Source organism: Narcine bancroftii, chromosome 13 (genome assembly GCF_036971445.1).
Source record: "Narcine bancroftii isolate sNarBan1 chromosome 13, sNarBan1.hap1, whole genome shotgun sequence".
NCBI classification, from domain to species: Eukaryota; Metazoa; Chordata; class Chondrichthyes; order Torpediniformes; family Narcinidae; genus Narcine; species Narcine bancroftii.
Genome location: NC_091481.1, coordinates 70,205,013 through 70,229,175, shown reverse-complemented (window position 1 = coordinate 70,229,175; position 24,163 = coordinate 70,205,013). Strand labels below are relative to the sequence as shown.

The 24,163-nt window shown below is 37.3% G+C and overlaps 1 protein-coding gene across 2 annotated transcripts in view; it reads right to left on the bottom strand.

Annotated features, from left to right (window-relative positions):
- The window catches only part of LOC138748972 (myosin-9-like), a 135,152-nt gene that overhangs the window by 63,048 nt on the left and 47,941 nt on the right, over positions 1-24,163 (bottom strand). Inside the window, exons 4-16 of one of the 2 annotated variants that reach the window (XM_069909951.1) lie at positions 19,403-19,430; positions 17,769-17,862; positions 17,462-17,482; positions 14,675-14,767; positions 14,379-14,442; positions 11,911-12,009; positions 10,520-10,663; positions 9,784-9,879; positions 6,886-7,004; positions 5,308-5,460; positions 3,404-3,577; positions 3,150-3,323; positions 2,764-2,878 (exon numbers count right to left, since the gene is read on the bottom strand). In XM_069909951.1, coding sequence (XP_069766052.1) covers positions 2,764-2,878; positions 3,150-3,323; positions 3,404-3,577; positions 5,308-5,460; positions 6,886-7,004; positions 9,784-9,879; positions 10,520-10,663; positions 11,911-12,009; positions 14,379-14,442; positions 14,675-14,767; positions 17,462-17,482; positions 17,769-17,862; positions 19,403-19,430 — 1,374 coding nt within the window. The remainder of the gene's footprint in view (positions 1-2,763; positions 2,879-3,149; positions 3,324-3,403; positions 3,578-5,307; positions 5,461-6,885; positions 7,005-9,783; positions 9,880-10,519; positions 10,664-11,910; positions 12,010-14,378; positions 14,443-14,674; positions 14,768-17,461; positions 17,483-17,768; positions 17,863-19,402; positions 19,431-24,163) is intronic. The other variant, XM_069909952.1, reaches the window with a different exon arrangement.

The following is a 24,163-nucleotide window of genomic DNA, read 5'->3' as shown; positions in this document are numbered from 1 at the left end:
ATTTAACACAGAGTTAGATAGATTTTTAGGGAAAAGTTAGGTCAGTGGAACTGAGTCAACAGCCAGTTCAGTCATGATCTTACTGAATGGCAGAGAACCCTCCAGGCCAGGTGGCCGATTTCTGCCCTACTACATTATGTTCTTATAGGGCTGTCATGCATATTCTATACAAGGAGAATTTCCATCACAACCTTAGTTTGTTTTCCACAGGAATTTGATGAATTTATAATCTGACAGCTTGAAAATTTAGATTTCTGCTCAAATCAAAATCCCTACTAATCATAGACTATCAGCTTAATCTTTTGAGGGGAAGGAATTGATGTTCCAAAGTGATAGCAGAGAATGGAATGGAAAAATGGTTATTTTAATCATAAAAATTACAGCTGAAGTGTTCAGTTATTAGGTTCGACTGACTAGGTTTGGCAACTGCAAGGCAGATAAATGCTATGTGCGGAAAACTGAAAGCATATTTTGAAACTGATGATATTTTGATTTTATTTTCAAGAATGCACCAACCCAACCAAAATGTTAATATTTTTACAAGGAACCTTCAACTTGTTCATGATAATAAGTAAAACTTGCTTTGATGGAAAAAGGAAAATTAGTTCATTGGGAGCTACTTCCCATTTTCACTCAAGCCAATGGGAAAGTAGCTAAGCAGATCATCTCCAATTTTCTCAGCTCGACTCAACGTTTCACTTGTGGGCAATTTAAATCTTTAAACTCTGAGGGCATTATCCGCCCTAGAAACCTCGTTAAAAAGTTATTTCTGATCAGTTTTGTGTCAATTACAAATGCTATCAAACAGCCAGTTTAAGATTCAAAAATGCATCTAGCATCAAAGAATTGATGATGCCGAGATGATCCTACTGCTCGACAGTTAAAAATATAATAAATGAAGGAGATTTTAAAATGTTAGTATTAATGATATGAATCAGCATGTTTTTGGTAAATCATACTTTAAATAAAAGAAATCATGACTATAATTCTACATTCTTAATGATCAATTGGATCTTTAATTTCATAAAAATAGCTATGACTAAAGAGGGTTAGCAAGGTGATCTGCCAATTAAGGGAAAGGGATTTATGCAGGGAAGTTGTGCTGAAGTAAAAGCCATGATCCTATTGAATGACAAAAAGCCAGGGGCATATACCTGCTTCTGATTTTACTCAAGCAAGGTTATGAATACAGAAGCAGAAAGCTCCAATCTTTGAAAAAGGCACGTCTTAAAAACTGGAACTTAGCTCAGACAGTTTGGAAGATCTGCCAGTGTATCCTGGACTGCTAATAAAATCTCTGGCAAAGAGCATGGTAAAATATGGAAGAAAGTGTAAATCTGAAGCCTATATACTTTTAAATATGTCGAAAGACAAATTACAAATTATAAAAGCCCTCAATTTGCTTGGAAAACTACTAGGATAAAGGACTCCAAAGTAAAATTTGCATATCTTAATTTGTCCTACCAAAATCCAATCGTTATACTTATCAAATCTCATTATTGAATGCAGAAAAATATTCCTTGTGCTGGATTATATCAATATTTATGATTAATTTCAACTTTTTCCACACAAGTGCATTTTGCTTACGTTGGTGGAACAGATTTCATTACTGCAATACAAGATGAGGCACTGTTGAAATTGGTGAGTTTCATTAACCTAAAGCAAAAAAAACAAGCAGGAATGGAGAAGAAAGATGAACAGTCAAAGCAGGCGATTCTCAGAAGCAACGAGATCACAGCCTTCTCTCTCACGTCACCTGGTTCTAGATGTAGAATAGGAAAGCGTGTATAGAAATAGGCTCGCTGAAAGCTTTTTATTTCTGCAACAGACACAGAGATGTCAACAAGACCCCTCAAAGAAATTACATTACCATTAGAACTGTAAGATACACAAGATTTAATCCTTTACAACTCAGATAATTGTAAATGATTTACTAATTACAACATCAACTACATCTTCAGAAGATATTGAGTAAAGCAGGGACTCCCTGAGGGAATCACAAGATATTAAAAATACTTTCTCATTCTTTAAAAAAAATGAAGCTATTATTCAAGGCTATAGTATTTCATTTCTCAGAGGTAGACAATCGGGGAGCTACAAATGAGAGTGCAGTTCTAATACATTCTAATACAATAATTGCTGTGGAAAACAAAAATAAACCAAACCTACTGTTTTGCAAGAAATGTACCATCATTCATATTTTCTATTGTTGATATGAATTAAAATATATATTTCCAATACACCATTTAAAACCAATATATATTCTGCAGATGTGACAGAACAATGACTTTTCTTGCTTTCTGACTTACTTTAGGTTTTCTCCTATTTTGTAAGGTTATCTGGAATAATTAAATTGACATTTACTTTTCATGTTCTGCCAAAACACTGTCAAAAACTCCTCTGGAATGGATTTCCAAAATTAGTTGCAATTTCCTTATCTATGCAATTGAAACGTGCTTGGCACCGGAGGGGAGAATTGGTTTGCTCATCAGCATGCGAATACAACACTTGGTGTCTTCGATTACACTTTCATTTTCAGAACATTATCGCAACGCTAGATCCCCCCCAAGCCTAGTTATCAGGTATACCTCAAATTTTAAGATCTCATGACTTGAAACACTGAACTAAATACATGAATGCTTGATAGTATTGTCAACCTGAGGCTAGGAAACATGAGAAGTGGCTGTGTCCCGTGAAAAGAAAAATCATCAAGCTAAATTAAAACAAATAGAATAAAAGCCTGGATTTCACATTTTAACATACCATCTCTCCAAAGATCAGCAATAAACTTATCAGAAGACTGGTGCAGCAATGTGGCAATGTTATCATTTAGGGGGTCCATGTTCTTCATTAGCCATTCATTTGCTTTGTAATCTACCTGCATTGCAAACACATACAAACGTAATATTGATGCAAACCAACGACTGATTTATTTTTTTTTAAATTGTTGAAACCTAATTACATCTAGTTTATATTATAGCTTCATCTATGCTATATAAGACCACAATAAGCACAACAAAGGAAAACATAATTCAGCAATATGGCAACTGATAACATTTCTTGATGAAAATTGAAATTTTAATTACAAGAAATTATACAACTGATCCCTTAAATTAATACAGCCCCAAGGGTGCCTTGGCTCAATTTACCTTTCCTGCATAATGTATAATGCAGAAATCAGCCTTGTCTTTTAGTTGTTTAGGTTTCTGGAACTTCGGGTGGGTTCCCTGTTCCTGCACTACCTTCTCCACAAATGTTTTATCAGTGGCTTTGGGGAACCAACACTCTTCATCAAGCAAAGCCAGGATGCCAGGAGGATTAGCCTGCCAAAAAAAAAAACAAAATTGAAATCAATATACTTGAAGAAAGAGCAAGTCAAAGCAATAGGTGAATACCAACTCACAGATTTTTCAATTAGGTCAATGCAAGGCTGCAAGTCCAGGCCAAAATCAATGAAGTTCCATTCAATTCCTTCTCGCTGGTATTCCTCTTGTTCCAAGATGAACATTGTGTGATTGAAGAGCTGTTGCAGCTTTTCATTTGTATAATTGATGCACAATTGCTCAAAAGAGTTCAACTAAAAATAATACAAAAAAAGTTACTTAAAAGGAATATGGCATCATACACCAACCTATGTTGTATTGCATGTTTAATCACTCTTAAAACAGCCAAAGTTAGCTAAATATCAAAGTATTAATACACCATGCTTGATGGGTCGACCTTGCTGCTTAGTTTTGGTCAGCTCAAACCATCATTGAAACGAAGTGTCACATTTTCAAGCCACCGATCCAAGTTTGGTACTCATTAATTCCAATCTGCCACTATACTGTGCTATTGGACACCACATGGGGTCCGTGAGCAGTGACTACTCCTGGTGGGACTCTCCCAGTGAAAGGCACCACATCATAACCAGTGAATATAGTGTTAATTGCAAGTGATGCAATGCATCTCAGTAGAATAATATACATAGATGGGCTCCCAGTGGTAAAATCTGCTGGACCATAAAGTTACAGCCCTCGTGGGTGCCACTTTTAAACAGCCAGATACAATATGAATAGCAAGATGGAAAATGGAGGATTTTGGAAATAAAGGTGGGATCTGCAGAAAGACAGCTTGCTCTTACAAATGCTGTTTTTAGCAGATGCATTTGTGTCAGGGAGATTAATGTTCTTCAGAACTCACCAAGGCTGGTGGAACCATCAGCTAGCCTTGATAACAGCTATTGAAAACTCTGCCTTCGAGCAAATAATATGCCCTTGAGACCCTTAGAACGTCACCCAACTATTGCCCCACGCAGAGCAAAACTGACATCATGTGAGGAGGAGAGAAGCTGGTGATCTGCAGAAGCTTCCTTGCAATTCAGACAATTCCATGAATGTTTCATGGAACAAGTCAATGTACCCCTCTCAACTTCTTCCACATGAAGTGAAAAACCATGGCGATGGTGTACAGGCAAATCCCAAATTATAGCCATTTTGGCAACAGGAATTTGGCTTTGCTGAATTCACAAAAGTACTATCCAAAAATTTGAGATGCAGAATAAAATTTATGGATTTTTTTTAAATAAAGTCTTCAACTCCATTTCATGTCGCATGCACAGATGAGACAACTTCACTTTATGGAAAAATCACCTTGTAAGAATGCAATTGGTAACTAGGTTGTCACCTTTATAAGGGTCTATAAACAGAGTTTGGAGGCTGGGTCACAATTAAGATACAAATGTTACCATCCCAAAGCAGAGAGTGGATGATGATGTTGAAATTCAGAATCGTACATGTAGTCTAACTAATGAACATTATTTGATTGGAATGGAGTCTCAAAGCTCTCCAATTAAAGAGTTTTGAAAGCTTACTGCAAAATTCAATCACAGGCATTACAGTCCTAACACAAAAAGCAATTCTCTTAACTCCAAATAGCCTACCATTTATGAGATTTTAATGGGCTCCAGTGAAGAATATTTAAAAATACATGAAAACAAAGTCACATGGGTTATTTTAGAACTCAAGACTCAGAAGCTTTATTACGAGCTTTAACTTTGTGCCACTTCCATCAGTAACTGACTCTCACTTTCCCATCCTAGATGGGGAAAGACAGATACGCCATAGGTGGCAGGTGCTACAATTTATTCTGAAGTAAAGATGCCTCATTTCATTCACAAGGGAGAATTACTTCAAATTTCCAATCTACATTAGGCAAGATGTATTCCAAGAGTGCCACAAAGGACTTTTATTGAACTTGGTCTTGAAACAAGCAATCCACTCCTAACCTTGAACTACTAAAGCTTTATACGTATACAGTGCCAAATACCTCAAATATCTCAAAGCCAGCAATGTCAAGAATGCCCACAAAGGAAGCACCCTGCCTCTTGGTCCTGTCCAGAGCCTTATTGATGCGCATAACAAGCCAGCGGAAGAGACGCTCATAAGTGGCTTTCGCCAAAGCCTCAACAGCAAAATCAGCCTGAATAAAGAAAAAGAAATCCAGTTACTTATGTTTAAATATAAGGGAATCAAGGAATATATGGTTAGTGCAAGAATAAAATTGAATGGTACAGGAGGGTCGATAAGGCAAGTGATCTACTTTCTATTTGATTCCCTATTTTGTTATTATGGTTTTATTCAAATTAAAATCCCATGGCAATCAAAATACAAAACACTAGTTCCTCCAAACTAAAATCTTTTCAATCAAAAGCTACTCAAAGATAGTCACAGAATGTGTGAAATTTTGACCTTCCATTATTGAACTTGGAATACTACTCTGAGGTGCAGATTAATTAGCATACGTTGCATCACATTTGATCACTGATTACAAGCTTTACATTTTTGTTCATTGCAAAAGATCCAATGAAGATATGATATTGATATCGATTAAGACATCAAGATTCCCTTGCCACATTACATCTATTTCAATGCAGTTTTATATCTTCTGTAAGTTCCTCCCCATTGACTTACCCACAAAACTGTGGAAGCCACCCAACAAAAGTATTTCAAAATAATTTGTCACACTCGACCTATTCTAAAAATCAGGAATGGTGGAGAATCTTAATACAATTCTATATGGCTAACAGTAACAGAATCTATGCAGTCTTGGAAAGAAATTCACTGGTCACACGATTACTCTATGGGTATAAGGGTTCCTTTTGTGCTATAACCATTTTACAGACACATTTTGACTTGGCAGAAAAGGACCACAAATTTCATTCATCCCAAATTTTTAAAAATCTGCCAATAACAGATTTCTAACCTCTCAATGCTGTTCTCACAGTAGCCATTGTTGTTCATATTGTTCAAATATTTAAAACTTGCTGGAACCAAAGATGAGAAACTTTCAAAATAATAAACTGCATCAAAGAGTGGGAAGCCTCATTTATCCATTTTTGTGTGGAATGGACACCTTGATGCTCACCTGCCAGAGGTCTCTCATGGAATGCATGAGATTCCAGGTAGGTCCATAAATATAGTGCAATTGTAGCCCTCATGTTTCAAATACCCTTCCCTTGTAAAATAAATATTTTACAAGCTATATTTACAGCATTTTAAAACTTATATGGCTCCTACTAACCACTGCTTCATGTCAGATATCCCCTCCCAAAAAATCTACTGAAGTGAAGCTGTGCAAGGGTTCCACCATAGTTTGTCCCCCCAATTTTAAATTGTTTGTGCAGGTTTTTAGCTTGATCAAGATTCCAAATAATGCTGTTTCAACTGCAATCATTCTGTTCATGCACTTTGAAAGGCCATGAACAATGAAATTTATGGTGCAATAACTTATCTGAATGAAATGAACACAATTGCTTAAGTAGCTATGAAACAAACTATTTTCAACACTCCACCACTCTGCTCTAGCTTTTAAAAATCTACTAACAGGAACAATACAAATACTCACTTGCTCTTTGGTCTGAGCTTTCTGAACATAATCCCTGCCAACTTTAATACGGGGAGTGAGAATGGCCCTGCTGAAGTCGGTCACATTGATTCCCAGCAGATGGCAGACTTTCTGGGCAGCTGTGAAGGAAACGTAACCAATTTATACACCATTGTATGTTACTTGGCTTGAATTCAAATACAGGGACTGGAAGAGAGTTTCACATCTCGCAAGTATGACATTATCAAGATGACCCAGTTGTACTTCTCTAACATGCCCAACTCCATGTCAACTAAGCTTACCCTGACATTCCTGGATAACCGCTCATTTTTCTACTATAAACTCATCACCCAAATCATTACTGTCCAAATCACCCTTGTTTGCTATCAATACAGATATCCAATTAAGCAACTTACCATTGGTCTATTCACCATTTCCCCAGTCCTGTAACACAAATTCTCTGTGTTCCAACAATTCCAGCCTCTTGCACATCAAGTACCTTCAACTACCAAAGCTCCATGCTTAAATTCTTCCGTAAAGCCCTTCTATTTTAACTTTTCCCATTCATCCAGACAACTTCATTGTTCATCTTCTCCATTAACTCATGCTTTATCAAGCTTTCATTTGATCACATTAACGTAAAGCATTTCAGTCAGCAACTTCAGGGTTGTTGAGTTCAAGCACATATGTTATATTAATTTCTTCCCCTTTCAAGACCACCAGAAACCCTGATGAAGAACAAAATCTTTACAACTCTATAATTCTCTACTAATTACTGCAAATTATGCCCTTTGTTTCACTGATACTTCTGTAAAAGGAAGGCAGCTCTTTGAGCTGCTCTGGGCTCGATAGTTCTTTATTCTAAAGAAAACAAACTCACGGCCAATTTTTATTCATAACATATTAAATCTCTCTGCACCTTCGTTAGAGCTATCACACATTTCCTACAACAGTGGCTAGAAATGTACCATTGCTCCAGTTGGAGTAAAATACTATGGTTTGAAAAATAAAAATAAAAAGGGATGCCCCAAGTGCCTTGAGCATTTTTTGCCACATGTTCAGCTACTTTCAGTAATCTAATTTATTCCAAAGGCTCCTTGTTTCAACAATTCTCAGCATTATAATGGTTGGGCACTCCCTTGTGTTCACCATCTTTGCCAAATGCAATACCTTCTACTCTTCCACACCAAAATGCATTTGAATTTCACTCCACTTCACCAGCCACACTGAAACCTTTCTGGGCTCTGCACCTTTCTCACTATTAATCACATGGTAAAGCTTCACACAATCTTGCATTTATATCACATTAGTTTAAATCATTGATACATAGCATGGAAGCTTGTGTTAAGTACAGCACCTCAAGACACTTGAACGATCCATCAATGTTGCCTCTGCAAAGTCCATCAAAAATTCACTGAGAGGATCGGGGAACTAACTTCTGTGCTGTCTCTCAGGCCAGAATTCCCCATCATTAGGTCCTCGTTGCACTCTGTTGGCTCTGTCACTTATTGCTCGACATCAGGTGCCTGAAACAGGCTCACTATTCCAAGCTCCGAATTGGTAAGAGATTTCAAGGATGTGCTCAAAGCCTCCTTAAAATAATACATCACCCCCCATAGAAACTGCCCAAACAGAAAACTAATCAAATTAGGCAGCATCTGAGAAAAGAAAAACAGTCAACACTGTATATTGCTGATCCGAAATGTTGCTCATTTTCCTTTCCACAGGTGCTTACCTGACTTGGATTTTTTTTCCCTCCCGCATTTCCTTTTTATTGCAGATTTGCAACACCTGCAGCTTTTGATTTTCATATACAGACTATACACCTCGTCAGATACTGAAGTTAAAGAAAGTCCACAGATGCTGTGATTGTAGTGCAATACACAAAAGTGCTCAAGAAACTCAGCAGGTCATGCAGCATTTATAGCAGTGATTCTCAACCTTTTTCTTTCCATTCACATACCACCTTAAGTAATCCCTTATTAACCACAGAGCACTTATGTGGTATATGAGTGAAAATAAAAGATTGAGAATCACAAGTCTCTAGAAAGCAAAGGAATATAACCAACATTTCCTGGCTCACCAATAGAAGTCTGCTGTTCCCACATTTCTTATGAACAACTCACAAAACCAGAATTCAAGTCATCCTGAAGAAATGCCCACGTATTAACCTGCAAAAACCTCACTTCAGAAGACTTTTCATTCACCAAAACATCTTTGCACTGAACTAAATTTAGATCCAAATGAATACTTTCCCTTGGTTCCCTTTTGAGATTATTTTTTATTCATCTACCATGTCCCTCATAAACCTCATTGAGAGCTATAATCTATATACCCAATGATTAGATTATCAACCCTCCTTGTTACTTCATCCCAAAATTCAAGATTCCCATATTTTTGATTAATCTTTGCCTATTTAAATATTTTATCTTTCCACAGTAAGCAATGTCGGGTATGACAGGGTACAATTCATTATGCACAAAATTGAAAAAATCTAACAAGTCAGCTTCAGCTATAAACTGTAAACTAAATAATTATTGCAGCTTTATGAAATATGATCATACTTTAAGTGAAAACTAGCAAGATTACACAACTTCCAAAATAAACGCAACCAAAACTACATATGATCAACAGCAACTTTGAAAATGCTGAGGCACATGGTTAATAGCTTTTCTTTCTGGCCAATTTAAAATGCAAATGTTTTAAGTGGTGGTTTGTGCTTTCAAAAGTACAAATTTCAAACCGAAAATTCCAAAATTGAAGTTGCCGCCAGAAAATTACAAACACTAAGATGAAGTGAGTTCAGTATCTACAAGTTTCTCTTTGGAGGGATCATCTTGTATATATATATATATATATATATACATACATATATATATGTGTGTGAAGAGCACAATTTTTGATCGCCGATTTATTCACCTGTATTATCAGGCATGGAAGCTTGATCAGTATTGCGTTCCTTCTTGAAAACAATATTCCCAAATTGAAGAACTGCAGAAACAACCTTTAGCATGGCTGGGAAGCAAAGAGAAAAAGAAAGTCATTAAATCATTGTGGTAGTTATGTTAAACAATGAGATACAATTTAGTTATCACTGAATTAAAATATAGATGAAAACATGGGCATAACTTCTCATACAAGTCAGGCCATTTTAATGTGAACTAGTAGGATTACAAAACTAACACAGAAACTCATCCTGCCAGATATGAGTTGAGTCACAGGTAAGGGCAATTAAATTTTTAAAATTTAGATGTCCAGCATGGTAACAGGCCTTTTGGCCCACAAGTCTGTGCTGCCCAACTTACACCCCATTAACCTTCACCCCCAGTACATTTTGAATGGTGGGAGGACACTGGAGTGCCCAGAGGAAAACCGACTCCATCACAGAGAGAATGTACAAACTCCTTACAGATAGCACAGGATTCAAATTCTGGTCCAGTCTCGATCACTGGTGCTGTAAAGGCATTGTGTTAACTGCTACACCAACTGTGCTGCTATTACAGATACGTTCAATATGCTGATCTTACCAGAGATCTCCACATCACCCAAATTCATAATCAAAAAAATTTTTTCCACTTACTACAAGTTTGATAGAAAGAATATCTTTGGTCAATGTATTTATAGTGTATCATTTTCTAAATCTATTAATACATACCAATCAGTTCATCATCAGATATTCCCATAATTCGGAAGGCCTCCATTGTCTCCTGAAACAACTCTCTGTCTTGTTGTCCAGGAATTGTAACATGACCATTAGACAAAAATCGGTAGTTATTGTAACCCTCTAATAACAGATCATCTGAAACCAAAAATATTTCATACATTAGGATTAAAAATGTTTGGTTATGCAACACCTTTCATAATTAAAACTTCCAATGATGTTTCACAGGCAGCTTTGAAGTCTTTGAAGTCTCCATCTCAGGGTGGGAGCAAGGCATTTGAGACGGAGCACGAGACCTGCATCATTCGCAGGATGGTGAACCTGCTCAAGCCTCTCGCATAGAAGGCAACAGGGTCAAGTCACAATATATTGAGTAGTAAAGAATTTCTACAAACAAAAAGGTTTGTAGAACCCACATATGGGGTGCAGGCAGGAATATTAATAGAGGACCAACCACAATCATTCTGAATGATAGAGTGGGCCAAATAATCCACACAAGCTCCTACTTTTTCTAGGCTATCATGACATATGATGACAATTGTAATGTGGTAAAGTCCATCTACTACATGCTTAGGTCGTGCTCTCAGTGAAAATAGGACAAATTCATGGGTGACTCCAAGGATTCAGAGGCTCCACCAGTTGATTCCCAACACTCACCACAATAATGACCAAAAAGATTACTACATCAGCCTAACTAGTTGAAAAAGAGGAGAAAGCAACAAAGCACACTGAATACTATATTGTTAATTTAATAGCACACCAGAAACTGTCTTTGTCAAGTTGTATCTTGCACTGGTGGCATTACAGCACTAGAAATCTAACACATTACTTTGAAAGGTAGGTATGTGAGAGAGGACCTGGAAATATACAGCAAGCAACAAGCTACTTAGAAAATATCTGGAACACTCTTTCAAATCTATTACCAATAGACTTGACCACATTACAATTACCAGGGCGCAGACATAAAATAGTCCAGAAGTTAGTTACAAAGTGAAGGGAGGGAAGACATCAGGGTTAAGTTTTTTTTTAAATAAACAAAGTTGTAGGTGCCTGGAATGCATTGCCAGGTGTGGAGGCGGTGGAAAAGTTGGAACAATAGGGGCATGGAAGGAAGAAAAATAGAGAGTTACAGGGCAGGCAGGGTTTAGTATTTTTTTTTTAAGAAATATTTGGGTAGGCTCAACATCGAGGGCTGAAAGGCCTGTACTGTGTTGTAACATTCCAAGTTCAACATCAATACCTTTTAACACAACAGTCAAGAATCGAAGTAACTTATGTGCAAGGCAGAAAAGGCAAAAATCATGGTTAATTTAAGTTCTACCAGCTGTATTAAGGAGGTCCATACAAATTTCTGATCAATATAACTGTTTTGGGTATAAACTTACTCTTCAAGTGTTCTCCAGCCCCAGAAAGAAGGTAATAAAAAATGTGGAAGGTACGTTCATCTTTGGCTTGACGTATGGCACGAGACTTTTCCAACAAATCTGAAAGTTGGTCGTTAAAGAGATTCCACAACAAGTGTTCAAAGATCTGAACAACAATGCCACAAATTGGTTGCTCACATCAAATATCCATTAGATAAAACTGAAAATTGTAGGATGGTTTCATTTAAAATAATCATTGAGATTTAATTACTTAACGCACAAATAGTATTAATCTCAAGAGTCATCAAGTTTCAAAACAAGCATCTTAAACTCCATTAATTGGAGGTATATACTTATGTTCCCAGGGTGCTACATTATAATCTGTTCTGATATACATTAATGAGTTGGACTGAAGGCAAGAAACAATTTAATAATTTGCAGATCACCTCATACTTGGAAGTATAACAAATGGTGCAGATAATAGATTCCAAAAGGATAGATTGGTGGACAGATAGGCAGGCAAAATGTAAAAAGAGGCAGCAATACACCACATAGAATGAAGATCAAGTATTAAGTAATACAATCTGAAGGAATGCATGGACAAAGTGCAGATGGGTGCATTGCGCACAATTCCTTGAATGTGGGATGATGGTGTTGATAAATAGATAAAAGTATAGAAAGTTAAAATTAACCCAATCTAAAACACTCAACTACTTATTGTTTCAAATCGCAATATGACATTTTTAAAAAAGATATATGGTACATTTTAAACTTTTAACATTTTAAATTTTCAATACAGTATCTGATTTTGGCTATTGAAACTCACGCCACCCAATAAACCTACCCAACCTGTACACTTTTGGAGGGTGGAATGAAACCAGATCACCCGGGGAAAACCCACACTGGTCACAGGGACACACAGTTCACTGGCACTGTAATAGCATTGTGCTAACTGCTATGCTCACCAGGCCACCCATATTGCGGGGACAGAAGAATGGTTGCACAATTACAATTATAAAAGAGAGGATGTGGCTATTCTCTTGTTTCAGAAAATATTATTTATTCAATAAGAATAAATAAAGTTGCTTCTAGTTGCAGAAGGGTGGACAACCAGAAGATGCAAATTTAAATTGCAAGCAATCATAGCATTGTTTTGACAGCATTAACTGATGGGGAGCAATGGATATATATTCAATGTTGGATTCTAAAGGTAACCGAATAAATACTTAGAAAAAAATTGCAGTAATATCGGTGAAATCCTTGGGTGGAATTAAGGACAGCTTCATGATTTTCAATTTTCAAAACTTTAATTCAAGAGTGTATGCTCAAAAAGGTTCAAATGGCCTCTATTGCATTGGTATTTCACAATTCCAAGAGTGTGAACATAATTTAGTAAAAACTTTCAAAATTTAAAAGATAAAAGTAGGTAATATTTAACTAATTTACACCTGCATTTGAATGCCCAAATGGCCCATGGTTTTTCTGTTGATTTTAATGGCTTCAAGCTTTTTATTTCCTGGCACCCAACAGCAATGCAACATGGATAAGGATATGCTGCAAAACAAAAGCACCATTTATTCCTCAGATTTTCATGTTCGGCTCATTCTACACTCATTCTCCTTAATTATTTGGCTTCCTGATGCACAACAACTTAGTCCTTTTGCCAAGTTTGTTGCAATTCCTGTTTACAATACTTCCTTTGTTTTCCCTTTCAAATGTACCCTTCATGTGAATGTTCCAGAATTTTTTCAGGATTGAAATGTCACCTTTCCCTATATATCTTCCCTCTGCATCTCCAAATTTTAAAGAGTTTAATCGGGTACATTCCAGAATTGTACTACAACTTTGAGCCAGATAAATTCTAACAAGTTTCTCTTTTTCAAGAAAATCTAGCCAGATAAAATATCTCCTTTAAATTTCAAAGAAAAATTTCCTTTCCTTTTATTCATGTCCAAAATTGGAACCCCAAAAAGCTCAGACTCCAGATCCACATTTCAAAGATCTAGGGGGGGTCAAAACCTCTAAGCGCAGATGGGCCACATTTCAAAACACCACAAGATGTCTGCATTCCAATTACAGGTAATATTGCATTTCAAAGAACAAATGCAAAACATGAAAGTCTGCAGCCACCCTAGTTGAAGTAAAAACACAATGCTAGAGAAACTCAGGTCATCACACAGCATACTTTATATAGAAAAACAGAAGATACATACCAACATTTCGGGCTTGAGCCCTTCATCAAGGTATGAGCAAAATGTAGACGGGCACTTGAACAAAATGGTGGGGTGGAGGGCGGGCAAGGAGGAACACATCCCAAAGGCAGAAGGTAATAGGAGGGAGGAAGGCTCTGTGAATGGAGAGGGAAGGAGGTGGAGACCTGGAGGAAAGACAAAAGGAAAGGAGGGAGAACGGAGAGTAGGCTAGCAGAAACCAGAAGTCTATGTTAATTTCAAAGAACAATCTTAACTTTTCATATTTGTGAAGGATACAAGTTTCAATATTGGCTCCAACAATATAGCCATTGACATCAAAGTTAATTCGAATAAATTTACCCTGTAGGTGGAAGGATGTACAAATTAAACAGTTGAAATGCACAATACAGAAACATGCAGATGTTCAAGATTTTTGTTGTTTGTTTTGGCTCCACTTGCATTAGATTTTTCTTAATAAAAAGATTTGTAGCCAAAAAGCTAAGGAGCAAAGTAGTCACTTCAAACATGTTCTGAATCTATGCCTGTAATGTTGTTTTTACTAATCTTAGACGTTCTAATAAATTGTTACTCACAAATCGAGAAGAGTTGTCGTTTTTCACAGTTTTTGCATTACCAAAGGCTTCAAGGATAGGGTTCGCTTGGAGGAGTTGCTTCTCGAGCTCTCCCTGCAATAACATCATCACTCATGTTATTTTGGGCACATAAGCTTTCCAAACAGAACTTCAGAGAATTGCAGGTTTTGAAGTATAGTTTACAAATAAACAGCAACTTTGATGCAACATAAAAGGCCGCAGAAGAGCCGATTGCTCTGATGGTGCAAATGTATGCTTTTGGTCATCTTGAATTGGGCGTGCAAACAGTTAACTGGAACAATGATCAGACAAAATCTAGGAAAAATTAGAATTTTGATTATTAATAAATCAGACAGGCTTTTTGAGCTAGATTTCAAAACCAGGCAAAAACACTATTAAAACGGTCTTATTGTATTTTTGTTTCCATTGGATGGTGGTGGGGGGGGGGGGGTGGGGAATGAGGATGAGACAAGAGAACAGATGAAATTTGAAATGAGCACGGAACTGCGCCCAATTAACTCGTTGATCATCATTCAGGAACAGCACTTACTTAGAACAAGCCAACATATGAAGGACAAGAACCACGTTAACTCTGGGAATTTTGCAACTGATGTCCACTCAACTCAAGAATACAGCTCTTAAATAAGCCAGAAAAATACACTAGAAGCATTAAAGTTTGTGGGTGATGACACCAGCACAAAGATGTTCTGACCCACCCAAATTTTAAAAACTCAAATGGATCTTTAAAATCAGGCTACAGATATTAAGGTTATTTGATCCACATAAACTTGTCTCTGATCCAAGAGAGAAATCTTCCAATGGCTGAAACTTCGCAACATCGACCAAGCTTTAGATTTTGGCTTCACTTCATGTCTTTGAATAAAGAACCAATTTCCATTTAAAGCATTCATAAAAGAAAATAGTGAAAAAATGGGTATAAAACTATTATCACAGGAAGAAACAAATTCAACCCTTCAATTTGAGGCGTGCCATCGTTATTTTAAAAGTATGCAATGAAAACACACTGATACCTCAATTGTTAAGCAATTTCACCATTTATCACATTGTTAGAATATGTCAGTAGCTTTCTTTAGCATTAGTGCTAAGTTAGGCAGTTAAGAAGCAAGACATGGTAACTGTTCAATTTAGTAGAGCTGTAAAGCAATCTAATAATTTGAAATTAATCAAATTTAGACAGCTAAAATTTTGGCATTTTGTAACAATAATTCCATTCTGTTAATTTAAAGTTTTTTGCTGCAGAAACAACCAGGATTGAGATATTAAGTAGTTTACTCCACTAAAAGATTTTATCTGGCCATTTTGAAGGCTATGTCAATTGATCTTTAGTCCACTATTGCAACTCTACAATGCAATGGTGAGACTTCAGTTTTACATAAAAATATATCCACAGTTAATAACAGTTAATACAGCATCACAATGTTACATTCAGAACAATCACATCTATGCCTCCAGATTCGTGTTCAGTCACTAAAAGAGCGTATCCTGATAGACGCCACTCAAAATTATGTATTCTTTTTCAGAGAAGCAAAAATTTGAGGAAATTTTAAAATGTTATTTCCTGTGAAATGTTTGCGAGGGAGCTGGTGGAATCCATTCAAATGCACAACAAATCTAAAGGAAGGCACAGTTTTGTGCACAGGATTGGAGATTAAATTAAAGCTAACTGCTGAGCAAAATTTTGATCAAGGAATTATTCAAATTTTGAAATGAATTTGACTTTAAGTTTGATTTTCATAATAGCTTGACTGAATTGATAAGATTTTTAACTGCCATTTAATAGTACATTTGTGATGTGTAGAACTTGCATTTATAGGGCTCGTTTTTAATTCAAAAAGATTCCATTTCCTGTCTAGAGGGAGGAACGACTCCAATTATAAATGCTAACAGAAAATATCCTGGTGTGGGGAAAAATATTTTCCACAAATTTATATTGGCAGATATAAAACCACAAGTTATAAAAATGTAAAATTTTCATGACATGGGATAATATCATTTCCCATCTTCAATTTGTTCCTCTTTCCACAATGTAATTTTTTTTTAAAAATACATTTTCAGAGCAGTCTGAAAATTCCTGCAATGTTAACGTATTTTATTTTGTACCAGTGTGCTCCTAATCACATTCCAGACTGGAAATATACAAGATTCTTACATGGAAAACATTCCAATTAAGTTATTAAACATTCCGTTCTATGCAAATACCTCCAGTTTTTCAAGAAACACTTACACCACCTTAACACCCAAAGCATGCAACATAAATAATATACAGATCTGAGCTGTAATTTGCTTCCAAATCTAATCAAACTAGACAAGTGTCCAGAGAAGTAATCAGAATTTATGAAATTTGAAATGTTTATCATTGCAATGACTGCTGGGTCAATCATGCAGTGGATTTTAAATAGAACCAAGGTTTAAAATTAGACTATGCAAATTTTAAAAATTGCATTTTTTAGTCTAAGTGATACAGATTCAAACAAAAACATTTCTATGATGAATATTCAGATGACAGTTGCATTTGCCTTGTTCCATTTCTTCAACAGAAGGTATTGTTGAGCAAACATGCCAAACTACATCCATGTTATATGTTCGAATCCAAGAGTTTGTTCAATCAGGGGCAACTACATACCATGATTATTTCCCCCTCACCCAAAATTCAATTTCAGAAACCAATTGAAGCAGTTTCAGAGTTCCTCAAACAGCTTAACAGATCTGTATACAAATGCATAAAAAGTGCAGAATATGCAAATCAAATTATAATAACCCACTCACGTATGCTAACACCGTAGATTGCTGCAAATGTTGAAGGGGGAAAGTGTTATCAACTGCATGCAAAAATATTTAAGAAACTTACAAGAATTTATTTTGTTAAAAGGGATTTTATAACCCAACAGGCAATTATGTAATGTTAAGTCACAATTTCAATAAAATAAAATTTAATAGGAACAAATTGATTGCAATATTTAGTGTTGTGAGTTTTGAAATCAATTTCAGATGGATTAATAAAATGATTACAAAGTCCAGATTTAAAATGAATTATTAAAAGCTTTCAACTACCTAACAGTTAAAAGACACTTACTTGTTCCTTTCTTGACTTGTGTGAAGAGGCAACATGAGCTAAGTACTGAATCACTTTCTTGGTGTTTTCTGTCTTACCGGCACCAGATTCTCCTCTGTAAAGCAAAGCATTTACATTTTCACAATTCCAGAGCTTCAACCAGTGCATAAAATCTGGAATAGAATTAAATTATTATTAACTTTAACATGAATGAATGCCTTAAAATTTTTGGGAACAGCCTTTGAGAAATGTACAAATGTTGCAAAACAACAAAACCTTTTTGAGAAACTTAAAATAAATTACACATATTACCTTGAAAATAAACTGGTGCTGCACCATGCATGGAAACTAGCTGGTCGTGATACGGACAGGCAAAGTAGCAGTGCAAAGTAGTACATAATTCCAGTAATTAAACGTCATTTCTGCATGATGTTTGCTCAAATCAGCCTCCAACGGCTCAAATTTCCTCACAAATGGAAGATATACTGGTTTGTAGGTTAATTGGCTACTGTAAATTATCCCTTGCGCAAATGAATGAAAGGAGAATCAGGATGAAATAGAGAACAGTACAGCCAAGGAACAGGCTTTTCAGTCTACAACGTCTTGGCTGACCATGATACCAACCTGATTAATCCCATTTGCCTGCACGTGGTCTAAATTCCTCCATCCCCTGCCTGTCCAAATGCCCCTTAAACATCACCTTAGTTTATACTTGTACCATAAGTTCTGGGCACCTACCACTTCAAAAAAAATTCACCTTGTAAATGTCCTTTAAATTTTCCTCATCTCATCTTATACCTGTGCCTTCCAGAATTGGACACTTTCACCTTGGCAAATAGGCCATCTAGGCCTCTTACAATTTGAAATAGTTTTACCAGATCATCCCTTAGCCTCTGATGCTCCAAAGATATTCAACCTCTCCTTATACACTCTAATCGAGGCAACATCCTCATGAATCCTCTACATCTTTCCTGTAATGTGGCAACCAGGACACACAAAGTCTTATACAGCTGCCACACAATTTTCCAATTTTTCTTCTTAATGCCCCAACCAAAAGGCAAATCTATCTTACGCCATAGAGTCTGTCTGCAAAAGACAACCTATTTACTCAGTCAAGTTAGGCTTCACAATACGCTGTGTAGTGAACTGATTCAGTGTACAGCAGTTAATGCTGTTACCTCACAGCTCCAGTGACCCAGATTTGATGGCACCAGGTTAAGTTTGCACATTCTGTGACCACATGTAGCTATTGGAATTAGCAGTGTCTGCTATTTTTAACTTTCCTGTCAAAAATATATTTAATACATTCACTACATGGCCATTTTCTCTTGCAGCAAATCATTATCTCACTCTAAAACTTTAATTGATTTGTTCGGTTGCAAAGACAACTAGGTGTGATGACATCTGCAAGACACATTAGGGTCTTAAAAGCTAGTCACACTTTGAAAAAGCATAGAGGTAATGGAATAACTGAAATATGACTTTTGAGGGTTTATTAGATGTACACATTATACAAAACTTGAACACAAAATTTGCTTCCCCCCCACCGAGACAAAAGAAGCTCAATTTCCTGAAATATAGAAAACTAGACAAAGCAAACTTCAGCCAAAGAAACTACTATTTAAATAGTGCTTCAGAGAAAGAAAAACACTCACGTGCATAGGATTGACTGGTCCTCACGATCTGAAATGAAGCAAAACCAATGTTAAGTATTAATGCATGAGGGTTACCTTTTTGTCTGGTGTTCTCCCATTGTCTAAGGTCTAATCTCAGATAGTCATCACTCCTGTCCAATGCAAGCAGGTGGTTTAAACCTGATCTGCAATCAGCAGACCATATTTGCTTCTGATATCAAGCCATACAATTTCTTCAAAAATTAGAAATGAAATATTTTTTGGAACCAATCAACCAGTATTCAACAGATGCCCTACTAGTAAAATACACAAATAACAATCCAAAACTTGATCAGTTAAAATTATAATAGGAAATGCAAGGTTGGTGGAGCAGTTAGCACAACAGATGCAGCACCATGGGGTGCGAGTCCTACACTGTACAAGTTTGTATGTTCTTCCTGTGTCTGCATGGGTTTTCTCTGGGGGCTGCGGTTTCCTCCCACCATTCAAAATGTTCCGTGGGTGTAGGTTAATAGGGTGTAAATTGGGCGGCCTTCTCCCCAATGGACATTGGGAAAAGAGGGCACGCCTGGGGTGTGTGATGGGTTTTTCAGTAAGTTGGCTGCTATTCCTTAGCAGGAGATGTAGATGGAGTCCATGGAAGGGAAGAAAGTTTTCATTATGTTCTGAACTACATTCACTACCTTTTGAAACTTATTCCAATCTTGAACAGACCAGACCAAATTGGGATGCACCCAGCAAGTATGTTTTTGATGGTGTACCTGTAGAAGTTGTTGAGGGTTAGGGGTGATATGCTAAACTTAGTCTAAGAAAGTAGAGGCATTGGTGCAAGTTCTTGACTATTATGACAATGTGCTTGTCCCTGGTCAAATCATTTGAGATATTTATTCTGAAGAACTTGAAACCATCGATTGTTTCAACTTTAGTGCCATTAATATGGACGGAGCAGTGGACTTTAACCCTCTCCTGACATTGAGACAGAGGTTATCTTTGCTTCATACCACTCTACTTTTAATCTCTTTCCTGTATTCCATCACATTACAGGTTGAGTACCCCTTATCCAAAAAGCTCCAAAATCCGAAACTTTTTGAGCATTGCATGATGCCACAAGTGGAAAATTGTGACCTGACCTGACCTCACTTTTGCCCACATGGGGCTCCAACGCTCTGTTGGCACCAGTTTGTTACCATTGTCACCGACCCTCAAGCATTACTCAGTGTTCTTTGCTTATTATCTGCTCTGTGGTACAAAGATATTGTTGAAATTGACTGATGGTAAAATGGCCAAAATGATTCTGAATCATTGTTTTCATGTGAAATCTGAAATTCGTCTCCACCTAAAATGCCATGTTTTAGTGTAACATGACCAGCAATATTATTGCTTTGAAAAAAAAATACTGTACTGTAACCTTTTGATCAAAACACAGCATCATAGGTGGAGTCTGAAAGACTGTCATTGTTGAACAGCTGATACAGGTATTCTGCTGTTGCAACTGTGCTGTTTAGTTATCCGAAACACATTATTCCAAAATGTGAAACACTTCTGGCCCCATGCATTTTAGATATGGGGTACTCAACCTGTATTTGATATCAAGCCCACTACTACAGTGTCATTAACAAATTTGAAGATGAAGTTGGAAGTGCATTTAGCTGCATAGTTGAAGGTGCAGAGGGAGTGAGCACACCTCCAAGAGGAGCACTGCTGTTAAGTGTGATCACAGAGATGTTGTTATTCATCACCACAAAGAGTGTCCTGTTTGGCAGCAAGTCAAGTATCTATTTGCAAGGGGGGTGGGGGGTGGTGGGGGGGGTGCCTAGGCCTAGACAATGAAGCTTGTGAATGTTTGCTGGGAACTAGCAAATGAAGGTAGAGCTGCTGTCTACAAACAATAATCCAACATGTGTCCTTGTCTCCAGGTGTTCCAGAATAAGGGAGATGGTGTCTGCTGAGAATGTTTTCCATGTAGGCAAATCAAAGTGAGTCAACATCAAAAGGACCGTAATCACTCTGGTCTTGACCTTTTCCCCTGCTACCTTCAGGTAGAAGGTACTGAAGCTTGAAAGCCAGCATCTCTAGGTTCAGGAACAGTTTCTTTCCAACAGCTATGAGGCTCTTGAATTTCCCCTTGTTACACGAACGAGGCTCAGTGGTTAGAATGCTGGTCTTATAAACCAGGGGTCATGAGTTCGTTCCTCGCTGGGGCCTTATTTCTGTGAGGGGTGCTGGTCAAAGTGGCAACCCTCTATCTTCCTTACAGTACTCAAATTTAAAGAATTTCATGCATGCTACATTCTAAATGTATTGTGACAATAATGGAACCTTTACCTTGCCTTTAATCACGGATTGCTCAGACACCACAAAAGGACTGTCTGCACTGTTGTTATAACATTTATTGTTCTTCCACTTACTTTGGCTAGGCTTCGCGGACGAAGATTTATGGAGGGGGTAAAAGTCCACGTCAGCTGCAGGCTCGTTTGTGGCTGACAAGTCCGATGCGGGACAGGCAGACACGGTTGCAGCGGCTGCAGGGGAAAATTGGTGGGTTGGGGTTGGGTGTTGGGTTTTTCCTCCTTTGCCTTTTGTCAGTGAGGTGGGCTCTGCGGTCTTCTTCAAAGGAGGTTGCTGCCCGCCAAACTGTGAGGCGCCAAGATGCACGGTTTGAGGCGATGTCAGCCCACTGGCGGTGGTCAATGTGGCAGGCACCAAGAGATTTCTTTAGGCAGTCCTTGTACCTTTTCTTTGGTGCACCTCTGTCACGGTGGCCAGTGGAGAGCTCGCCATATAACACGATCTTGGGAAGGCGATGGTCCTCCATTCTGGAGACGTGACCCACCCAGCGCAGCTGGATCTTCAGCAGCATGGACTCGATGCTGTCGACCTCTGCCATCTCGAGTACTTCGACGTTAGGGATGAAAGCGCTCCAATGGATGTTGAGGATGGAGCGGAGACAACGTTGGTGGAAGCGTTCTAGGAGCCGTAGGTGATGCCGGTAGAGGACCCATGATTCGAAGCCGAACAGGAGTATGGGTATGACAACGGCTCTGTATACGCTTATCTTTGTGAGGTTTTTCAGTTGGTTGTTTTGCAGCCGAGATAGGTAAACTGGTTGACCGTTTTGAGTTTTGTGTGCCCGATGGAGATGTGGGGGGGCTGGTAGTCATGGTGGGAGCTGGCTGATGGAGGACCTCAGTTTTCTTCAGGCTGACTTCCAGGCCAAACATTTTGGCAGTTTCCGCAAAGCTGGACGTCAAGCGCTGAAGAGCTGGCTCTGAATGGGCAACTTCCACTAAGGTAATAAATATTCACAGTAACCAATTTCTTTGTCTACATTCTCTTTTTTTAATCTAATGTTATAATATTGCAGTTTTATCTCTTTTGAAGTATCATACCTATTTGGCTGCAGCAAGCATTTTGGTACATATGTACATTTTACAATGTATATAATTAAATATCAAGAGAATTGAGGGGCTAAATCTCCTTCTCTTCCTACAGTACTGGTTTGAAATTCAACAGATTGCTTTCTCCTGAAAATATTTCAGTTTACACAGAATCAATCTCAGAAGACCCATCACTAAGTTGCCTGTTGGCATTCATTGTTCTTTTCATCTCATATCAAAATGAGGCATTCCCACCTTAAAAAATGCAAATTTTTAATCCCATCAAAAAGGAAGATTTTAAACGAAACTATGGGGTTGCCACAACTAGCTTCAGGAAATTAATATTTTATTTTATTTTAGTACAGGCACAAAGCTCACTCCTTTGTTGAACTTGATGAGAAACAGCAATGACCTCACTCCCACGTTAAGCATTATATAAAGAAACAGACAGCCTATAGTGGTGAAACAGGAGAGGAAGAGAAATATTTGACTAAAACGTTCAATCAGATAGATAAAAAATACTAGCCCTTATACAAGCAAATGAAGTATTAAAAAAAAAATCACAAATTAGCTCCATGACAACAGAACCAAATCTGAGACACATGCAATATGGTTGTATCTGAATATACCAGGTTACAAAGTCAATGGATATAGAGGGTAAATGATGGAAAGGACTAACGATGATAAAGGAAATACAAGGTAGGTAATGCAATAGATAAATTCTTTTTTTCAACATCTGCCTGAAAGATCTTAAAAGGCTCTTGTTTACACCTTCACAAAGTATACAAGTGCAGTAAAACCCATGTTATCAAGCAACCAGCAGCCTCAAGCAATTGGCACAAAAATCAGAAAACAAATAGGTAGAAAATACTGAAGTTTAAAACTGGCACATCTCGCCAATTACGCAACATGCAATCTCAAGTAACCAGAAATTTCACTTATCCAGCATTTATCAATCCCCCTAGATGCCAGATACCAGGGGGTTTACTGTAATGACATTAGACAAGTAGCGAGATTTATTTTAATAGAAGATGGCAAGGATTAGCAGAAAAGTAGTAATTCTCTTAATTGTGCTCATGGAATCTTTAAGCAAATACCCAAGCTAAAACCAAGGGCAGGGAGGCTACATTGGATTTAACAGCTAGTGCAATGATAAGGAAGGTTTACAGAACATGATCTAACAACATAATTAAAGCTAATGTTCAAAAGGGAGAAAAGTAAAGCATTATATCCAACTAAAGGCAAAGCTGACTTTCATGCAATGCAAGAATGTATCTAATTGAAATCAGCTAAAAAGATAGTGAAAAAGACAACAAAATTAAAGTAAAAGCATACAAAAAGGGAAAATTACCACAAGCCCTGCAGTCTGGGAGAGGGGGAAAAAATAGTTTGTATTTACGACAAA